Source organism: Dermacentor andersoni, chromosome 4 (genome assembly GCF_023375885.2).
Source record: "Dermacentor andersoni chromosome 4, qqDerAnde1_hic_scaffold, whole genome shotgun sequence".
NCBI lineage: Eukaryota > Metazoa > Arthropoda > Arachnida > Ixodida > Ixodidae > Dermacentor > Dermacentor andersoni.
The window spans coordinates 39,008,833-39,031,520 of record NC_092817.1 but is presented as its reverse complement, the minus strand read 5'-3'; the positions used below and the strand labels follow the sequence as shown (position 1 = coordinate 39,031,520).

Here is a 22,688-nt window from a genome sequence, read left to right as displayed (position 1 = left end):
ACAGTCAGGGCAATTATCAAGCCTGGAAGCAGCAGAGGGTTACTAGACTGGCTGAAACAGCTAAATATGACAAATAGTGAAATGAACAAACTAGTTGCAATACAATTTATTTATGTGAGGCTTGCTAAGGAAGCTGGAAACAGGGAATGTGTCTGGGCATGGACATCATTACTGCCTCCCTCAGGCAAACATATGAACTATTCAGCAGCGCTAAAGGAGCCAATGAAAAATGGCATTTCCAGATGTATCACTCAAAAAGATTGACTGAGCCCTCTGCTGCCTACCCTTGGCAACATGTTGAGAACTAGCATGCTTAGTGTAACATGGCCAATGACCTATATGCGATAAACCGACAAAGGATTAATGCTTATCTTTGTCACTCCCTTTTTCGAGAATCCAGACTTCAGAGGAACAGTTATGCACATCTGTCATGCTCTGTGGGGCACAGGTTAAAAGGCTATGAGCAGTGTCCATCAGAGCTTTGCTGTTGAGTGACCTTCACATATTCTATTTCCTTTCAGTTAATCACCTGAAAATTCTGTCGGCTGTTACACCACATGGTAGACAATGAAGGGATAAGAGAGACTGCAAGAAGAGAGTTTGGCTGCTAGGACTGAGAACCCTTCTTGATTAATGTCAATTGATTAACTTCCATGCATGGCTAGCGGGAGAGCCAGGTGCACTGTGATGCAGCATACAATGGAAAAATCTTACATGGTAATCATCCAATGATGGAGAGCATCGCGGCAAGTTGCCATGGTTGAAGCCGCAGTGCCCCACGATGGGAGGCCATGAAAAAGGCTTGTTTGGTCAGCAGATGTTGATCTCAAAGGCTATAACATGCTTCAGGCCCCCTTCACTGTTTACCGTGTAGCGGCACACAGTGTAGCATGCAGTGAACCTCATGGCTGATGTACCAAGCAATGGAAGAATGGTCATTGTTGCAAACTCCAAAGTGGAGTCTGCAAACTCACAGCAGCCTAGAAACACTGCCTTGGAGTGCACACCCTATCTCAGAGGCCCCACCATGCATGACGTCTGCACTGTCTGCCACATGGCAATACCCTCTGTAGACTTTTCTGGGTGGGCTATAGAGAGCTATGCAAAAGGGTCATGTGCTGTGCGGCAGTTGAACAGCTGTATACAGTAACATAGAAGAAGTGGCGGAAGCGGTGAGCTGTGGTAACAGAGGAGGTGAAAGAGAGGAAGCAGAGGGAGGAAGATATGTACTCGTGGACAACTTTCGGTGGCAATGAAGGGATAGTTACAGGGGCACAGCAGCTTCTGCACACGTCACTGTGCCAAATAGTGTGGCATATTTTGACAGCACCCTATTTGTGACAATGTTTTTTGCCAAAAACACAGAAGAGGCAAGTGAAATTATAAAATGAATACTTAACAAATACAGCTTGTACAGTTAAAGCTCAATATACCAAGCTTCACTATAACAAGATTCTCCATATAATGAAGTACTTTTGTTATGTAATGTAATGAAGAACTTCTTTATTTTTTATAACTTATTCATAAAACACCATGTATTTATAACCTCAATACAGTATCATGAAGTGTTTTCACATCTGACTTCAATACAGTTGAACCCGTCTATAATGAACTCGATTGTTCTACAAAAAGTGGTCGTTATATCAGTAGTTCGTTATATTAACCGCACTAAAGCTGGCGTCAGCAGTTACAATTCCGGAGCCCTTTGTGGTCTGAAAACCAAATTACAAGTGTTATTTTTGTTCCCGGTACGTCCCTGCACCTAGTTGCAAATTTCCATTAGAAATGTCTATCTAAAGACCAAAATCGACTCTTTAAAAACTAGAACTAGTGATATATTTTACTACCAGCGAGACATGGCTGTATTCTGCACAAGAGAGCGAAGCATTCTAGTTGGACGTAAGTGTAAACTTTGGAAACTACTGCAGCATGCCACCATTCTGTGAAGGTCTCGGACACAGTGGCCTCGGTATTAGACAGCACGTCAGTCACACAAGAGCTGTAAAATGAAGTTATCTATGTAACTTTGGGTGAAAAAAATTCGATGTTCGAAAGGTGGAACGTCACTGCGAACCATTATCAGCAGTCGGCAACATGTAAACGAAGTGTTGCTGAACCATGATCTTCTGATCCACCCGCCCTTTGCAACATTACATGGCGGCAGCACGTGGTGCAGTGTGGATCCCATGGTGGGAGGACGTAGATAGTTGTTCCAAATCATTGAAATAGGCATAATGCACGTGGTGTGGCACAGACAATCGCACAAAAACAAGAGTGCTACCACCGTGGCATCTGATACTGCACCGGCGCAAATGCCAATGCGCACTCCAGGATATGCTGTTTATGTTGTAAGCCTCAACTCATGGCATGTAATCGAGTGACCTTCCTCACGGCTTTCGAAATCCGTCCACAGCAGTCACTCACTTATCTCGAGGGGCGTATCATCGAGGTGGTTGAACTTAGGGGGACGCGCGCTGCGTGCGTCCAGTTTTGTCGCACTTCTGTGCTTTGGTACTTCGCGTGAGCTCTCATTTTACCGTGACTCGGCTCGAAGAATTTATTATATAACAGTACGGCGATTTAAACATGTCCGTTATATCTAGAAGCAGTTTCAATAGGCAGGGTCAGAAAATTGTAAATTCGCTCAAATGTGGTCGTTATATTGGATAGATTGTTATATCTGGGATTAGTGGGTTCGACTGTAAAACGATATTTTATTTCCATCTCGAAGGAATATGGAGACAATAAACGAAAACTTTTGTGGATGCAGATGGTCAAATTAAAAGCTGCTGCTTGCGAAAGCACCTCTAAAATCGCATGCCCCACAAGCCAAAACAGAGCAGTAGCATGTTGTGCACAAAGCCCAAGTGCGATCAGATCCTATCGCGCCCCATACTGTATGCTTTGAGTGGGAGCGAAAGCACACGAAGATGAGCCGACAAGGATGACTGCTTGAAGATTAACTTCAACCACCTGGGGTGCTCTGCTGCTGGGCACCAGGTAGCGGGTTTGTTTCCCAAATGTAGCGGTTGCATTTTGATGGAGGCTCAATGCAAAATAGCTCATGTACTTTGATTTAAGTTCACATTAACGAACCCCAGTTGGTCAAAATTAATTTGGAGCCCTTCCACTATGGCAACCCTAATAGCTCAGTGTTGCTTTTGAACGTTAAATTCCATGAAAAGATTTTTAAAAATTTTATATGATGTGCATGCTCATATACTTAAGCTTTTTTTTTTAATTAGGATGCCACTGGAAGCCACTAGTTTTCTAGCAAATATCTGCTACAAGCCCATTGCATGGTTCTCAGGTTCTTCGTGTAGGCTTAACTAATCGTGGAGTTAATCACATCACAATACAACAGAGAGGCTATTAGAGACTCTGTAGTGGGGGTCAGCTCTCAATTAATTTGAAGTGTGCTTGCTTTCCGCCCCCATCAAAATGCAGCTGCCATGGCTGGGAATTGAACACGCGGCCATGCGCTGAGCAGCAGAACACCATAGCCACTGAGCCACCACGGCAAGCGCCACAGAAAGTTGTCCACAAGTACAGTGGCGGTGGCAGCAGAGAGCTCACTGACCGGCGACTGCTGCGGCGGCTGCTGCTGCTGACGGCAGAGACTCCTGGCTGCTGCCCACCATGGGTGGCAAAACCTGCTGCAGTTGGGCCAGTGAGGGCACACCTGCCAAGCAGCCACCAAGGAGAAGGAGAAAGAGAGAGAGAGAGAGAGAGAGGACACCCACCACCAAGGAGTTCCAACAGTGCCACAGACCACACTCAAACAGTCATGTAGAGGCCTCCTGTACATATTCTGTGCCTGCTGAATCACCCAATAACTGCTGCCGTTTACGGAGGCGCCACTTATGTAGGGCAAGAGTCATGGTATTTCGGGCAGGGTAATGATAAAACCTTGCCAGCACCCTAAGACTATTGATGGTAAAGGGAAAGACTTGTCTGTGCTCTAGAAACAACAGTGTTCGTGTGTGGTGGTAGCTGATGTAGCAGATGACTTCATTTTGAAAAGCAACATTAGACAAAAAAATTCATATTTCCTTTGGCCACTACCAATCTTTGAATGATGTCCATTCTTTTCTCTTTTTTTTTCTTGTCAGCAATGAGCACCAAAAATGTAGAAAGTGCACTCAAGACAACCCTACGTAAGTGGCGCCAGCACCACAGTTCCAATGACAGCTGCTTTTCCTTGGTTTGTTAATGATCCAGCAGGCACAGAGTGTATATAGGAGACTATGGCACATGAAACAACTTTTATCTTCCTGTGAAATCTTTTTCAGTTATGTGCAATATTGTGTGACACCTACCATTAGCTGCTTGCAAAGCACCTCTCAGATCGCTTGGTTTCACTGCAATCTAGCTGAATGAGCTGGCTAAAAACAGATATTACACGTTTATAGTCTCTTTTCCTGTATAACTTGGTCAACATCCTTTTTTTCTTTTGCTTCCAAGTTAAAGTGCAATAAATTCAGCAAAGAATTTTGATCAATGCACACATTATCTTCCCATCCTTTGCATTGCCACAGGCAATGAAATGGGATGATCCCAAAGTCAGCGACAGTCGTCACGGAAAGATGTAGAACATAGAAGTAATGAAATGAATCAACAGCGTTTCGCTATCAAAATGAGATCCCCAGGCTACAGCATTTGCTGTTCTATTAGGTAGGGCATCTTTTACAAAGTGCCTTCCTTTTGCCATAACAACCACATGCACCCCACAGAGTTTCCTACTGTACTATCAAGAGGGAAACATGATACTACTGTTCAAGCGAGTTTATTCAAGAAGCACTGCAAGGACAAGGGAATACCAGTGAATACGGAAAGCTCGGCTTGGCTCGAATGTGGCTCAGCGTAAAACATGGACATGGAGATGAAACTATATAAGCTTTCTTGTAATTAAGCATTTAGAACAAGGCTTTGTTATTGCAAAACATGCCTTCAACCTAAGTTTCCCCACAAATACATTTATAGAGAAGTAGCAAACAAAACAGAACCATACAATCAAAATCTGTGGACAAAGTTACTGAGGACATTGTTTTTCCTCCAATATCAGTGACCAATCGTTGGCACAGTCAAAATTTTGCATAAATATGCACCATAAATACATACTCTCATTTTAATAATAATAAGTGTTTATAATGCCGTAAGAAAAAAGGCATGTGAGACACTATTTTAGTAGAAACAGTTGATGATAGACATAAAGCTGGTTGGAGGGCATACTATTCAGAGATGTCCCAACTCTTACAGAAAGACGCAAATTTGAAGTTGCAACTTCAAAGAACAGCTGTACTTACTACAGCATTGCAATAGCAGGGATTAGGTGGAAAAAAAAAATAGATTTGGGGGGTTTTATGTGCCACAACCACGACCTGATTATGAGGTTGCGAAGACGCCCAACTTTTAAGCATCCCCTGATATCATTTTACCCACACAGCTTGTGCATCCTGTAGTCTGGCTTCATCGCCTGCCTTCGCACCGGCGGCGGTCAGTGGAGTTGCAGACTAGCATGAGAGATAGCATGAGCACTGCGCTGCTAACAGCAACTAACGGTGGGGTTACTCAGGTGCTAAAAGGTGCCTGTTGCTCACTTGCTTGGGGTTGGCTAGCTGCGTGGACGTTTCGTGCGCTTGCCAGCCGTTTGCGGGACTGTCCTGCGAAAGGCTTATGAGCGAGACACCGGAATGGACAAATACAATTGTCTGAACGTGCCGCCGTTCATGTGACTGTACACGTGGGCGATTAGGCATTAGTGTCCAACATAGGGGTGAACATATTCGCTCGCTATCCCGTCACAGTGAGACAGACTTCCGAGATTTGTCGAGAGCCCATCGGCATGTTTCATTAGTAATGATTCGGCTGGCTAGATAGACGTATAAAAGGTGCAATAAATACCCTTGTGATAGTCTGCAGTACTGTCTTGTCCCTTGTTTGTCCCACGAGCACATTCAAGACCTCAGACCTGGCTGTCCAACGTGAAGCTTTTCAGGCATCTAACGATACTTTTGACAGTTTTGTTTGGTTCAAGTCAACTTTTGTTTGAACTGATGCGTAGGCCTAGTGTTGATTTTGGTTGGTAGCATCGACGGCGTGTTTTCTTGAGCGAGGTGATGGCTGCTGTAGCATGTTTTAACTTTTCAACATGCTAAGCCTTTTTGCAAGTGTTTTTAAGCAACATTCCTTGGTATGAGGGTCACATGGTCTGCATCCTGGTAGAGCAAGGCCTAGCACCTCCAGAGCATTGGCAAGCCTGAAGTGAGTGAGTATGGAAGCCTCGTGGGTGGTCCGAGTTTATTATGTTAATATGACCTTCTAACTCCTTTGACTCCGGGAGCTGGGTGGCTGCGGACCACAGTTGCCGCTATGGGCTGTCCGGTATTGCAGCCTGGCACCGAGACCTCCAACACAGTCTGGGACGGTAGGCGCCGTCCATTTGGATACTGTTTACACCGAGCGGAGTAGGACCACCTCATAGAGCTGATGTGTCCTCGTGGCTGCCTATTCTGCACCCATCTTGGGTGTTGTTTTTGGATACTGGTTGTTGCCATGGTAGCAACTCATTACGCCTAAGGCTTTTCGGAGTTGCGTGTCGCATGTGGAGGGACACAATCTGGTGAACCATGGCGCTGAGGTGTCGCACTTTGCTTCCCTCATTCTAGTCCACCTCGCACGAATTGAAATTACTGGTTCGACATAAGAAAGCGAGCTTTGTTCACGTGAACTTAGCATCTGAGTAGTCGCCTGATATTTTGTAGCCAAATTGCACATCGCACCAAGTGGGCGATGCGCATGCAGAATGGCCCTCCCTTGGTGTTTGTCGAGCACGTTAAGCATGCAGCGTGAACGGAGTTATCCCTCGTTTTCTGTCAGCTGCCCAGTACAACGGTCAGGCCAGACCAGGCAACGGAGATGCCTGCGGCCGGCCAGGCGCAGCGATTTCAGCAGCCAACTGTGTCCGCCTGGCAACCCTAGGCTGCTGGGACAAAAGCCAGCAGTTACCAACAGCTACTGCGGCTCTTGCCAGCAGGGCATGTCGGCACGAGAGACGTTTGCTTGTGCTGACTACTACGCTGCCATTTCTGGAATCCTGGCTTGGAATCATGTCGCTGAGTCTGCAGAGCAGCTGCTGTGACTAACGAACGTCAGTGATGTACTCCAGATACATAGTCGGCGCACAGGTTATGGACAAGAATGCATGGTCACATCCTTGGTGCGGTCACACCCACGCCACCACATCCAACACGAAGCACGTGTTGATGTTAAGACCGTGTAGAATGTTTTGCTGGAGTGCATAGTGATTTAAGGTTGGGGGGGATGTGGGGATGACTTTCAAGTGCTGAGGGTAGCTATAGGGGGCTTGTATAGTGTAGTATAGTATAGTATAGATATAGGAGCTTGTAAACACGATAGGGGTGCCCTGATGCTGTTTTCCCTGCATGGCTTGCGCCTCCTGTAATCTGGCTTTGCCGCGTGGCTTTGCACCGGCGGCAGTCAATGCAGTTGCAGACTAGTACAAGAGATGGTGCGAGTGTTGTGCTGCAAACACCACCTGATGGTGGGATTACTCGGGTGCAAAAAGGTATAGCCTGTTCTCTTTGGCTTGGGGTCGGCTAGCTGCGTGGATGTTCCGCGCGCTCGCCGGCCATTCGTGGGACCATCTTGCGAAAGGCTTGTGAGCAATGCCCCCGGATAGACCAACACGATCGTTTGAACGTGCCACCATTCGCGTGACCGTACACACGAACGATTAGGCACTGGTGTCCAACATGGGGGTGAATATATTCGCCCGCTATCCAGTCGTCGTGAGTCGAGACCCTCGATTTGTCATGCACCCATCGGCATGTTATATTGGTAATAATTTGGCTAGCTAGATTGCTGTATAAAAGACGCAATAAGTGTTCTTGTGACTGTCTGCACTACTGTGTTGTCGTTTGGTTGTCCCAAAAGCACGTTTGAGCCCCCACAATGTATGACGTAGAGGGTGACTCCAGGTTAATTTGACCACCTGGGTTTCTTTAACGGGCGTTTTGCATTTTGGTCCCATCAAAATGTGGCCACTGCAGTCAGATTTGAACCCGTATCCTCGAGCTCAGCAGTGCAATGCCATAGCCACTGGGCTACTGCGGCTGGTAAAGACTACTAGGTGAGCCACAGGCAAACAACTGCATGGCACCTGTGTGCCAGGAAACAAGGTACCCACATGGTCGCAAAATTAAGTGTAGGCAAAAGCTTCACTTTACAAATAGCCAAAAAATATATGCAGTCAAACCTTGATATAACAAACCTCAACTTAACGAAAAATTTGCAATGTAATAAACTATTTTCGTTTTTCGATCTTAGTTACATTGAAAACTATTTCTTTTTTGCAATATAACAAAGCAATTTTGTGATACTGTTTCGATTTCACAAAGCTTTCGGACATATCAAGCATCTACATGGAGCCTGTATGGCTAGTAAATCTAGCAAAAATTATAAAAATGTCGGCTGAGGTTAAAGTTATTTCACGCATCCTTCCGCATGAAAAGTTTGAGCATCGAAAAAGCGTCAAAGCATGCATGTGCCAGGACAAGGCAAACGCTGCTGCATGCCATTTGTTGCATTTATAAGTAAACAATTTGTGGAGGCCACAACAGCTTGCAGTGCTAGGAAAATCATGAGAGCTGACGACTCCTTCTGCTTCTGCACAAATGGAATGGGGAGGGAGTGAATGCGTTGTAACGTGATCAAGCACGCACTTTAAAAGAGACCAGACTGGAAAGAGTGTCTTTCCTGTCTGGTGTCTTTCTTTCCGCACCACTTCAGCGCTCCCCTTTGCAAAATGTTGAACCAACTAGCCCAACTACTAAATATTCAGAATACCCATCTCTTTTTAGACTTTTTATTTTATTTTGTGGGTGCCATTTGATGACGGTTGCGGGCACTAACTGCAGTCAGCCATGGTGTCAAATATCTGCGGCGCCGCATGACATAGCACATGCAAACCACATCAATGCATTGTTCTTGGCGGGATCTGCACCGCACGCGCAAGTGCTCATAACCGCGGTATTTTGCCCCGACCTCCTTACGATTTGTTTATGTGTGCTTACTGGCAAGATACTTCTCTCCAGGAATGCTCTGGAACTTTATGAATTCCTTTTTACTGCTGAAACTTTAAATCCTTGATATAAAGAAATTCTTAATTTAATTAAGTTTTTCACTGCGAGTAATACTATATCAAGGTTTGACTGCATTCACTAAGGGTTCCTAGAAAGACCAAACTAGGGGTTGGGACAACTGATGAAGAAACGCACACTGACATCACACATACACAGTTATTGACAACAGATACAGACGTAACGAACACGGGGCACTGCGAGTTGTCCACACTCTTTTGTACTGTCCTTATGAGGTGTATTGGTGCACAATTATGGATAGCTTGCAACATTCTTGATATACAATGCCAGTAGACTCCCAAGCATGTGCAGTTTTGTCTCTTTTTGCACAAGATTTGTAAGCTATAAACACAGCGATAAATTTTTTAATATTCAATTCGATATTAGGCTTTCTCTTTCTTGATTCCATTTAAAATGTATTATTCAGTATTTGCACATACTTATATTTGATGTTTTTCTTTATTGTCATCTTTTATTTTTTGACAATCTCTTTCTTGAGTTATTAATTTATTTTTTCTTTTTAAAAACTTCATGTCATTTATGACAACTTTCAGTTTTTTCAAGCACCTGCTGTTCTGTTAAATCTTCCCAAATGTTAATCAATATTACAGTTATTGTCCTTCATAAATGACAGTTCACTGGAACAAGGAAGGAAAAAAAGTTACAGCAATATAGATAGCATTGTGTGCGTACTATTCTTTGGGGTAGCTTGGACTATTTTTTTGTGAATGCTTATAAAGTCAGTGCAAATAAAGTCAGCGCTCTTTGTGCTCGCTTGCCACTCATGGTGCCCTGCCTTTTGCGTTCTTTCTTTCAAAGATGTTGCCTTATTACCAACTAGCTCGTATTCAGACTCTAGTGCAGAAAAATGAAGCTAAGACTGGCGAACAGCTCACAAGTGCACAGCTTTTGCGGCCTCACCTTGGGGCAGTGCTGGCTGAGGGGGCAAGGCAGAGTTCGGTGGCGGGGGCGGGGGTGGTCCTGACAGGCCAAAGCGCAGTACTGACACATCCTCCACAATGAGAGGGTCGTTGCCATGGTCAAAGGGGCAGTAGTCACCACGCATGCAGTACCCTCGCTCTGCAAACACCCCAGAACACATGCATAAACACAATTAACAGACAGAACGAACTGTATGCTTCGTGTCGTGTGGTCCTGTTTTGTTTTTGTTTCTTTAAAATCTGATTGCTTTCTAACAGCCATATAACACACAAGTGCTGATACAGGGACAGAACAATTCTCAGCACACCACACCAAAGACACAGACACAATGGGTAAAAACAAGGAAGACGAGAAGAAACTGCCTGTCTGCACGACTGGATGTCAGAAATACTTCAAGTATCGGATGAAGTCCTATGATGCTGGTAATTGCTTGATTCCTGAGGTTTAACTTTTTGAAGCCAGACTAAGGATATGAAAAACGCCATAGGGGGCAGCGGCCTCAGGTTAATGACTACCTGGAGTATTAAAACCTAAGAACATAAGAGGAATTGACACTAGGTCTCTCCTGATTTTTGGCATTCTGGCAGCCCAAGAATTTCTTGCCAATAGAAGACGATGTCACAAATCTGTCATGCCTATGTGGGGTGTAAAACATGCATCCTAATATAAATGCAATGCTCAGAAAGTAAAATTTGAGTGGTGTGCTGTCTGTTACTTTCTGGCATATTCCACAACTGTTCTCCACCAGCTGTTGACACAAGACTTTGTTCTCTCTATGGATTGTTGATTATGACAATGATCAATGGAATTTCCTTCAATTTAGTGCAGTAAGTACACCTGCCTCACCTACCAATGTTTTTTAATTCAGTGAATGAGTCGCTGGTCCAATGAACCTTGCATATAAGACAGAGAAGTGATTTCAAGACTAAGAATCTTGGGGAAAGAACCTAGCCTTATGCTCAATTAATTCTGTGACCTTTCAAAAGTTGGTGGCATGGCTTTTACGGAACTCTATACAATGTTTTCCTTTCAAACATGCACACACAAAATAAACAAGGAAATAAAAAAAGTATAATAAAACCGCCCTCCTGCAGGCGTTCACCAACCATCGTAATCTCGGCAGCGCTTGGAAGCCTTTGCATGGAAAGTGGTCGAGCTCTGCCCAGCGTCTGATGACATAGTTGTCGATGCGGTAGGTGGTGGCTGTCCTGGTCTGTAGTCAGTGTCACCATGTGGTGTGTCAGGTGCACGTGGCTCTGACGGGGCGGAATTAGTTGTTGAACTGTGCGTGCCTGAGCTCCGTACCTCTGAACGTTGGCCTCCATCTGTGCAAGCAATATGCATTTGCTGCTCAACCTGGTGCCATCTCCAGTAACTACCTCAGGGTTAATGCTAGAGAACCAGACATCATGCTCAATCCAGCCTACAATAGCAATTGTTCGAAGCAGTTTTTCTGATGAATACTTCCGTTTTTAGGGACCTTCAAGGACCTGGCAAAGCTTTTGATGACTAAAGCTGCACCATTTTACTGCTTGAAAGCAAGTTTGTTTCCAACAATGACCAAATATTCTTTTTACTACAGACTGACTAACATGGTACATAAAGAATTAAAGGCTCCTTGACTCAAATGACTTGCAATAGAAAGGTCAGGTCTCTCTTGCCCATAGTGCTGATGTACATGCTATTACTCATCGGGTGCATGTTGACGAACTTGCGTGCCCTTGTGGCACCATCTAAGCATGCACTCGGCAAATATCTGTTGTCTTGAAGACACAAAAGGTTTCAGACAAGATAACACGAACCAGTGCAAAACCTTGCTATTGCAAGTAAATGTTTTTGTCATATAGCACACTCTGGAGGCACACGTGACATGCAAAAGGCTTTAGAGAAGCTTCACAAGCCATTGCAAATGCTAAGTCTCAGTCAATATTTCAAGCAAAAAGGTTTTGCAACCAAGACCCACAAAGGCTGCTTGCCACACAGTTCATAATGACTTGAATTTTGGACTGCACCAACTGCAGTCGAATGCCTCCGCTAAGAAGTAGGGGCATGTGAATATTCAGAAAGTACAAATATTATCGAATATTATATTTTTAATATTCATATTCAATTCGAAAAATAGATATTTAAGAATGTTCACATATGCGGTTGGATATGAATATTCGAATCAAATCGAATATACTGATGGCTGTGTGGGAGCAAACACGGTTCCTAGCATTTATTTTTAATCTAAGAATATTGGAGTGATATTGTGCTGAATCTTGCGACGATTTCGTGCTGCTAGCAAAATTTTGCCTGTAAAGCACACTTAGCCACTAAATGGCTAAACAGTGCAGAAAAGCCAGCCTCTCGATAGCAAGGGGCACGGGTTTGCAGAGAGCAAGGGTGCAGTTTTAGTTATTTTTTTGTTATTGTTGCAGCGCCACGACCTAATTCTGAGCTTATTGCTTGGCGGCAAATGAGATGAGTGAGGACTGGCACAGGGTCAAATGCCTCCTAGTTTACAGGCATTTGATGCGGTATAACAAGGCACAGGCTGGCGAGGACATTTCGTTGCCATTTGGCCGACTCAGTGAAGAGGCTGTTGCGCTAATCCAGCACTGAACTCGTCGTTATCCAAGGTGGAATGACATCTCAGCTGCAGCCTTGAAACGTTTGCGTGAACAAGCCATTCAAGGACGCGGTCAAGCGATTGGATGCGCTCAGGTGAGCCTGCAGTGACGTGGACACATGGGTCAGCATACCAGAGGACCCTGTGCGTCGCGCATTAAAAAAGTGCGGCATCTTGAAAGCGCTCAATGGCACAGAGGATGAGTACCTCTGGGAAGATATGTCCGAGGAACTATCCGAAGAGAGCGCAGCTGAGAAAGAGAGTGATTGAAGTGTAGGAGTGCAATTTAAATAAATGTTTTCCTCGAGTTTTCCTAACTCGTATTATATGCAGATAAACCTTTTTTTTTTCCCATTTCGTGTCCCAAGAATTTCACCTCGTACTATATGCGGGTTCGTATTATACGCGGGTTTTTACAGTAATCAAAATGGCGGCAATGGTGGTGGCTTTGAGTCATGCAGTTTCAGACCGGTGGTCCTGGCAAAGTCCGAAAGCTCGGACGGCGAAGGGTTCTTGCATCCGAAATTTCAGACGTTCTTATACATTGACTATACATTAGTCACTGGGGATGTGGTGGCGCCGCGAAGCCGTCCGAATTATCAGGCATCTGGAAAGTCGGTCATTGACGGTACATTGACAACTCCTCCAGCGGACAACACGGCGCCAAAGAGGATCTGTTACGATTCCTCTCTGTTATTTGAGCCAGCATTACCGCAACTTTTGTTCCCTTTCAACAATATTACTGCTCATTTTCCCTAATAGAAGCACAAATTCCCTGAGTTTTCCCTGAGTATTTCCAGACTATTCAATATCCCTGGGAATTCCCGGCTTTCCCGGTTGGTAGACACCCTGAGCATGTTTAAATGTGAGTCCACGTATAACAAACTACTGATATAACGACCACTTTTTACGGTACTATCAAGTTCGTTATACAGTAGAACTTTGTTCATACCATTTGGAAAAAAAAACTGCGAGAAAAAACTTACTAACCAGGAAAAAATACGATCCGAAGTAACTAAAAAATTTGACAGACTCAACTATTGCTGACATCTATGTAATGCGAAGCGTCACACAAATTGTTGCAGCACGAGATGCCGACACACACCGAGCTGGTGATGCTCCGGTGGCCTGAGACGCGCTTTGTCGCTTTCCTATTGCCCAGTATTTTAAGAGGGCAACGTGAAACCGAAACAAAATTGAACTGGTGAGCGGCACTGGATGCCGCTGAGGTGAAACGTGATGCCCACACTGCGTTTGGATTATCACCCACTAAAAGCGTGCAGTACATTACCAATCGCACAACGTACTATGTAAAACAGATAGGTGAAGATGTTTATCGCAATAGATCTGGTGGCGATAGCTGTAAATGCGGCGTGCGATGACCTGGCCGGAGATTTGTTTGCACCGGAATAAGAAACTGTGCACGCTGTCGTTCTCATGTGCGACAAGTAGCTAGATGCTGTTGTCGACCGCGCACGCCTCACACTTTTTCTTGTTCACGTGAGACCTAGCCGCAGGAAAACGTATACAACTGCAGTCTGCAGCAGGGAACGGTGGCACGTCTCAGTTATTGCCTATTATAAGCAGGCGCTACGCTTCCGACAGCACTATGCACTGTGAAACAGATAGGCGAAGATGCTTATCGCAATAGGATTGGCAGTGATAGCTGTGAATGCCAAGTGCAACGATGCCAGAGAAGATTTGCTGCTACCGAAATTAGAAACAGTGTGAATCGGCGTTTTCACGTAAGACAGGCAGGCGAGTATTGTGGCAAAGCTGCCTCAGCGGGCAGCTATATACTGTTCTCGGTTATGCGCGCCTCGTGCAGTTTCTCGTTTACACGAGATCTAGCAGCCAGAAAACGCACCATACAATCGCAGTTTGGCGACTTATTGAACGTTGGTTCCAAAAAATTGTGTTTTCCGGGAACATATAAACCAGTAAAAAATGAGCGTAATTCTATTGGGTCATTTTTTGCGTTGTCGATTGCGAACGTTGGCGCCGGGAAAACGTACGTAATGGGAATGTATCAACGAGGTTCTAATGTAAATGGGTTCGACTGTACAATGCAAGAGGTACTCTTTTGGTGAAATTGGATGATAGCCCATAACTACATAGACCCCACCCTAGCTTGCTACTGAAGAAATATGCTGAAAAGTCGAAAGGGACTGTGTGAACTATAGACAATGCCTAATTCTATCTACTGTGGTAACTATTGGCGCTCCATTCATGAACAATTCCTTCTTAAGAAAGAGGCAGTCACACTACAAAGAGGAAGAGTCAGAAGACTGGCACAGGGGACGTACTCTGCGACGATCTCTTTCGGCAACAATGTTGCCACCATGATAATATCGCCATCAGGCGTCCGCTGATTGGCTGGTTGAGCAAAATCAGATGACATAGTGCTCAACCAGCCAATCAGCTCATTTGATTTCATTAAAACAGCCAATCAGCACATGCCGATGGCAAAGGCGATAGTACCGCCGAAAGTCATCATCATCATCATCAGTTGGCTACGCCCACTGCAGGGCAAAGGCCTCTCCCATACTTCTCCAACTACACCAGTCATGTGCTATTGTGGCCATGTTGTCCCTGCAAACTTCTTAATCTAACCCGCCCACCTAACTTTATGCCGTCCCCTGCTACGCTTCCCTTCTCTTGGAATCCAGTCCATAACCCTTAAGGGGGGACGCGGCTTTCGCATCGCGAAAAATGACCGAAAAACCGATTTTTCGAAAATCACATTTTCAGTTTTTATAACCCTTTCTCTACCTGATTCCAAAATATCTTCCCTGAAAACCGCTTAGAAGTGCTTTAAAAAAATTATTGTATCAGCCACGGCGACGAGAAGTTTTGCGGAAATCGCAAAAAGACGGTGTTTTTCAAGCCACGACATCTCCGTAACGGCGCAACCGAACGCCGCCATCTTGGTCGCAACAGAAAGAGCATTTCTTCAGCTTCAAATCTGCCGCCTTACCGGCCTCCTCCGAGCGAAAACAAATGCAGAAAAAGCAAAAGTTTCGAGGTCTCGCGGAGGTTCCTGATTGGCGGCGCGCGCCACGTGACAGCGGCGCGCGGCCCCGTTGGTCTCCGGAGCGGTTGCCCCTAGCAACGGCGGGCGAAGTGCCGCGCGTCGTCTGCTCTTCCCGAGGCTACGTTCTCCATCGCCCGTATCACGAGCCTCTCCATAGTTTCGGTAGCGGCTCAGAAGCTCTGTGGCGTAGTTTCGCGTTGGATCTCGGCTGTGATCATGGATCGGCGACGGCACAAGAAGAAATACAAAACTTCGCATCAATTTGGCAGCCGTAAGCGCAAGTCGCCGATGCCCAAAAGTAGAGCGTCATCAAGAGCTTCCAGTGCTGATTCTGCTGATGTTCAGTGCGGCGCGGACATCGTGGACACACAGCAGCAGTTCCCTCAATGTATGGATGCTTCGGACCCACAACCAAGCACCTCGCGCGCCGACGTCTCGGACCCGCGACGACGCACCTCGGGCGCGGACGACTCGGACCCGCGACCAAGCACCTCGGGCGCCGACGACTCGGACCCGCGACCAAGCACCTCGGGCGCCGACGACTCGGACCCGCGACCAAGCACCTCGGGCGCCGACGTCTCGGATCCGGGACCAAGCACCTCACGCGCCGACGACTCGGACCCGCGACCAAGCACTTCACCCGCCGACGACTCGGACCCGCGACAAAGCACCTCGCGCGTGGATGAAACGCAGTCGAGATTCGGCAGTACAATTCAGGCTCACTTGGAACCGCACTACATATCGATAGAAGCTTCTCGTGGGCGAGCCGAGACAGTGCAAGCATCACTCAGTTCTGTTTCGGCGACCGAAAGAAAAATGAAGCTCACAGGTGAGAGAGGAAGTTGTGCCAATGTGGAGCTGGCGGATGAGTTTTTGGTTGTGCAGGTCACAGCATTGAATGCTTTGTACAAGAATGCCTTGTGCCAAGAATGCTCTCAGCCGGGACTGACTGTTCATTTGGGAACAAGGCATGGATTGGCTGCACGAATGCTACTGACCTGCAATGCCTGCGGCGTTGTTGCAAGTGAATGGTCATCGCCGCGAGTAGAGGGTGGTAAGGCTTTTGACGTGAATATGCGTGCAATGCAAGCAATTAAAACCACCGGCAGAGGGGCAACTGCACTGACTGACTTTTGGTCAGTAATGAACGTTTCACACAGAGGCTTGCACCATAAGACATTCCAAAGACACCTGAAATCAAAATTCAGGCCTGCTGGTGGGATGGCTGCAGCAAGTCTCTTTTCTGATGCTGTGGCAGCCGTGCGGAAAGTTTACAGCGAAATGGACCTGGCATTCACAAAAAATGTGACGGTAGTCTACGACGGCACATGGATGACACGTGGTCATGCATCCCATATTGGTGTGGGCACAATAATTGAATTTTACACTGGTCTGGTGCTTGACTGCGTTGTGCTCTCGAACAGATGCCATGGATGCACGCTTGGGCCGAAAGAAAACGATGAAGGCTACAGTGAATGGAAAGAGAATCACGTGTGCCAAAAGAACACCGATGCAAACTCAAGCCGTATGGAGGTCGAGGCAGCGTTGATCTTGTTCAGAAGGTCACTGGAAAGGAATGACCTCCGCTACACATGTGTTGTTTGTGATGGGGATAGCCGTACCTTCCAGGCCCTTTGTGAAGACAAGGCTTACGGCTTCATTACATTCAACAAAGAGGACTGTATCAATCACGTTAAAAAGAGGATGGGTACAGCCCTGCGAACACTTGTCTCAAAAAGCAGAAGAAGTAAACCAATTGGAGGGAAGGGTGGCCTGACCCAAGACCTAATCAAAAAGCTCACCAATTATTATGGCATGGCCATACGTAACAATAGTGAAGTAGATGATATGCAAAGGGCCATAATGGCAACCTTTTATCATATCACTTCAACAGATAAAGACCCTCATCATGAGCTCTGCCCTCCAGGACCCCTGAGCTGGTGCAGACACCAGGCTGCAGAAGCTGAAGGTAAAGCTCCGCCAGAACACAAGTACAAATTGGCAACACATGTTTCAGCTGCGTTGCTGCCTGTGTATCAACGCCTCTCGGATCCTCAGCTACTCAGCCGTTGCCAAGGCAAGAAGACTCAGAATGCAGCCGAGAGTCTCCACGCTGTCATTTGGTCAATTCTACCAAAAGAGCAAAATGCTTCATTGATCGCAGCGGAGACAGCTGTCAATGAGGCAGTCTGCAAGTACAATGCTGGAACGCTTCGTGCATACAGACAGTTTTGTGCCTCACTTGGCTTGAAGCCAGGAAAGCATTCCCTTCAAAGAGCTGCAGAAAAGGATGCCCTACGAAAAAAAAAGGCATCGAAAAAACATCAGATGAAAGGCCACATGCCCAAGAAGCCCCGCTGTGCTAAGGACACCAAGGACTACAATCCTGGTGCATTTTAGGAGAGTGGAGGCAAGGCAAAACTTTGAAGGCCTTTTTCTCAAAACTGTGTTTTTGCCTTTCTGCTCAGTTTGCGGAGCTGATTTCTTTGTTACCGTTTGGCCTATTCTGACTCTGTTTTTTTTGTCTTGTTCCTTGGGCTACAGTGCAGGTCGTGACATTCTTGCTTTTGGGCCTTGACGTTTTATAAATTTATGATGTGGCTATTTGTTCACCTTGAAAGTGTGCTTGATACGAAGGTAACATAAAAAATGACACTCCAAAAAAATTTGTGTTGAACAAAACAAAAGCAAGAATGTCACGACCTTCAGCGTGCATTTAGCTATGCAATCAGTACTTAACAAGCCTTCTATCACGTTTTTTATGTTCCCCAGGCTCTTCACAAAGTTCGAGGTTGAAACATTCTGCTCAATCAAATTTAATAAAATGTTCTTAAGGTATCACCCTGAAACTTTTATGGAAGCATCAGGGAGACATTCTAAACATTTGTGCCAATTTTAATCAAAATCTATGAAGAAATAAGAAAGTTGATTTTCAAAGCCACGTCCCCCCTTAATGACCATCGGTTATCTTCCCACCTCATTACATGTCCTGCCCATGCCCATTTCATTTTCTTGATTTCAACTAAGATGTCATTAACTCGCGTTTGTTCCCTCACCCAATCTGCTCTCTTCTTAACCCATCATTCTTCTTTCCACAGCTCGTTGCATTGTCCTCAATTTAAGTAGAACCCTTTTCGTAAGCCTCCAGGTTTCTGCCTCGTAGGTGAGTACTGGCAAGACACAGCTGTTATACACTTTTCTCTTGAGGGATAATGGCAACCTGCTGTTCATGATCTGAGAATGCCTGCCAAATGCACCCCAGCCCATTCTTATTCTTCTGATTATTTCAGTCTCATGATCCGGATCCGCGGTCACTACCTGCTCTAAGTACATGTATTCCCTTACCACTTCCAGTGCCTCGCTACCTATCGTAAACTGCTGTTCTCTTCCGAGACTGTTAAACATTACTTTAGTTTTTTGCGGGTTAATTTTTAGACCCACCCTTCTGCTTTGCCTCCCCAGGTCAGTGAGCATGTATTGCAATTGGTGCCCTGAGTTACTAAGCAAGGCAATATCATCAGCGAATCGCAAGTTACTAAGGTATTCTCCATAACTCTTATCCCCAATTCTTCCCAATGCTAAACACGCTGTGAATAGCATTGGAGAGATCGTATCTCCCTGCCTGATGCCTTTCTTTAGTGGGATTTTGTTGCTTTCTTTATGGAGGACTACGGTGGCTGTGGAGCCGCTATAGATATCTTTCAGTATTTTTACACACGGCTCGTCTACACCCCGATTCCGTAATGCCTCCATGACTGCTGAGCTTTCGCTGAAAGTGATCGTTGCTGAATACATCCCCAGGTATGGCCCGAAACAGCTAGACAGGATTGAGATCGGAGCAATTACAAGTACAAAAAAAAGTTGTTATAGCCACTTACCTCTTGAACGATTGCGTGACCTAGGAGACCGTGAACGCGAACGGGATGGTGAACGAGATCGACGGCCACTATGTGACCGATCCCGTGTGCCTGCTGACCGAGCTGCTCTGTCATCTCCAGCCCAACGGTTCCGAGTTGTGTCTCCCCGATGTCGGTTTCCAGCATCATGCCGCCTCCTTTCCGTTGTGCGGCGTCTTCGATCGTCTGAGAACCGTCGTCCGGACCGGCGTTCGTCCTCTCTGCATGCAGTAAGCAATGGTTCACCTAACAATGCAGTGTAAATTACTTTCAAGACTTCATCCAAGCAGCTAAATGGCCTGTATAGAGCCCACATGTTAACCGATTTGACACTTTCATACAGTCTTTATCAATATCTTCAACGAGCAAGGCCTGCTCTACTCCACACAAAATTTGGACTTCCTTAGCTGTACCTCGACGAAGTGAAATAAACATCGCTCTCCTGGCCACCAATGTTTTCTTGAATCAACTCAAAATCTTTTTTATGCATGAGATGCACTGAACATAAAACATAAAACTATGATAATTCAGAATGGTAAGAGTGCACCAGAGTCTGTAATTACAGACGACCGATTTCCCGGACGCCCGATTTTTCAGACATGCCCGATAATTTGTAATCCTTCACGGCACTGCCACGTACCCCATAAAGCCAATGTATAACGTCTGAAATTTTGGAAGCAAAAAACCTTCACCATCCAATTTTCTGGACTTTTTGCCATTACTGCAGGTTTGAAATGGCATTAATCGTATCCACCACCGCTGCCATTCTGATTATCTCACCTTCTTTAACCGGCACTGTCGCACACACATCCACTGGCAGCCGTAGCCACCAATGCTAGGCCTAGCTACTTCGTGAGGCTTATAGCGCGTGAAAAGACAAGGACGAAAGGAAGACATGACACACACAGGCGCTACTTGCAACAATCTTTATTTTGAGCAAGGGACCCATACATATATACAACATTTCGCGTACATCATCATATATGCGCTGTTTGCAAAAATTCTTTACACACCATTGCACAGGTAAGCTAATTCTTTGCGGGAAAGGGAAATTGATGGTTTGGCATACAGTTATCCCCAAGCCTATCAATAGTTTCTGCTTCAATAATTTCGCGAGTTAATCTTCCTTGGACTCTTCCCACAATGGAGCAGTCTCTATATGCTGGAGCACACACTGAGCGGTCACCATCATCCACCCCGGCGACAGCGCAGCCTCACGCGCTATAAGCCTCACGATGTCTTACCAACAAGCCCAAATCACTGCACTACTAGCTACTTAGACGTTCACTACAAAGCTTCTTTGTGTTCGGTGCCGACTTTTCAATTGAACCAATTCCCCGCTATTAGTACCGGCGCCGACTCCCCCTTGGTAATCCTCGTGAATGTCTTGGAAGCAGGAGAAGCACGATGTGTTGCATAATGCCGATTCCTGAAAATCAGCTTCACCTCAATACAGAAGTGTTACGCAGTGAAGCATATGCGAAGTATTGCGGTGAAGCATACCAAGAGTGGGAAGGGGCAATTGTCACGGGAAACAGTAGACGTAGTAGTTCTGCGGAAACCCGGAAGGTGGAGAGAAGTAATGAATAAAGGGAAAATCAGACATCCACCCGTTCGTAGCAATTGCTACAAAGGAAACCCATACGGGTTCCCCGAAAGAAAAGCCTCATAGTTGAAGAAAAATTCGTCCTGGTCCGGGACTCGAACCCGGGACCACCGCCTTTCCGGGGCAGCCGCTCTACCATCTGAGCTAACCAGGCGGCTAGCAGATGGCAGGGCGAAGTCGAATTTGTCGACAACACACGAGGCAAAGGCAAGGCCTTCAGAGCTATTTTGCATGTGTGTGTGGCGATTTGAGGCCTTGGGGGCAGCAAAAGGCATGCATTCATTTTCTCGGACTGCCCAATATTTTAAACGTTTTTGCGGAGTTCTAAAAGGAGTTATAAAACTTGTACATTGACTGTAGTGCTCCTAACAAGAAGACAAGAACCCAGCTTTCCCTTGAATTCTGCCATTACCAATTATGATAACAGCCACAATTGTATCGGAACAGGTTCTATAATGGCTCAGTTTAAGCAGCTGCCTGTATCTTTGTAGCAGGTGCTTGATAGACAACACTCTTGAATAAGAATTACATCTCACCTGCCTTTTGATTTCTGCATATTTCAATCACATTGGGAATGGCTCACGTAGATATTTAGCTATCTTGATGCCTTTTGTTTGTCAAAGGCGAGGTCATAACACCTCCTCCATGCACTACAATGACTGTAATGACATGAGGGCCCACAGAAGGTGAGGGCTGCTGGCATGTCCCTTGGAATAAAAAAGCATTAGGAGGATTACCTATATTCAGCCATAGAAAGATAATCTGTTACACAGAACCCTATCATACTGAATGAAGTGATATTCAATATCTAGGCTCATACTTGGATGCAAGTGAAATGGATTACTGTATTTACTTGAATGTAATGTGCACTTTTTTCCCGATAAAACGGATCCAAAAATTTGCATGCACGTTACAATTGAGTATGACCCTAAATCTACGTTACCATATCGCCATCGGCATTTCACAATGGCTGCTTCGTACACGCTTCGTGCCTAGCTGCTGTAGCTTCCTCCACGTAGCCCATGTGCTTAGTCTACTGTCCATCTGCCCGTTTTCTGCGTTTTCTCTAACAGCATGAAAGTTCCGACAGTATAGACAAGCCGAGTTCATCGCGATGCCCCAATTAAAAGGAACGTGGTCACATGTGCAGATACAGACGGAAATCAGGCCGCATCATTGGCGCTTGGAGTTCCCGAAACTTGCGTGCGGGACTGGTGCGCCAGTGAGCCCAACATCTTGAAAGTGATCTGCGATAGAGTCTAGGCAACTGCTATTTGTTCTCATCGCTTAGTTCGCATTAAAGCGAGAGACCGCACAAAGGTCAATTCGCATGCTGCTGCTACCGCACTTCCTCACTCCAGCATTTTGATAGAGTTTCTGCGGTCATTGAGTGAGGCGTGTTCACGTTTGTGTTTACGTGACACCATGCTTGTTAATT

At 45.8% G+C, this 22,688-nt stretch overlaps 2 protein-coding genes across 3 annotated transcripts in view; one reads left to right on the top strand and one right to left on the bottom strand.

Annotated features, from left to right (window-relative positions):
- swm (Zinc finger protein swm) overlaps positions 1–22,688 on the bottom strand; it is an 81,649-nt gene that overhangs the window by 51,234 nt on the left and 7,727 nt on the right. Inside the window, exons 5-8 of one of the 2 annotated variants that reach the window (XM_050184026.2) lie at positions 19,627–19,865; positions 11,210–11,428; positions 10,083–10,241; positions 3,581–3,682 (exon numbers count right to left, since the gene is read on the bottom strand). In XM_050184026.2, the coding sequence (XP_050039983.1) occupies positions 3,581–3,682; positions 10,083–10,241; positions 11,210–11,428; positions 19,627–19,865 (719 nt within the window). The remainder of the gene's footprint in view (positions 1–3,580; positions 3,683–10,082; positions 10,242–11,209; positions 11,429–19,626; positions 19,866–22,688) is intronic. The other variant, XM_050184027.2, reaches the window with a different exon arrangement.
- LOC140217318 (uncharacterized) lies at positions 16,481–18,405 on the top strand. Its single transcript, XM_072287790.1, has one exon. The coding sequence runs from the start codon at positions 16,565–16,567 to the stop codon at positions 18,146–18,148; it is 1,584 nt and encodes a 527-aa protein (XP_072143891.1). The 5' UTR covers positions 16,481–16,564; the 3' UTR covers positions 18,149–18,405.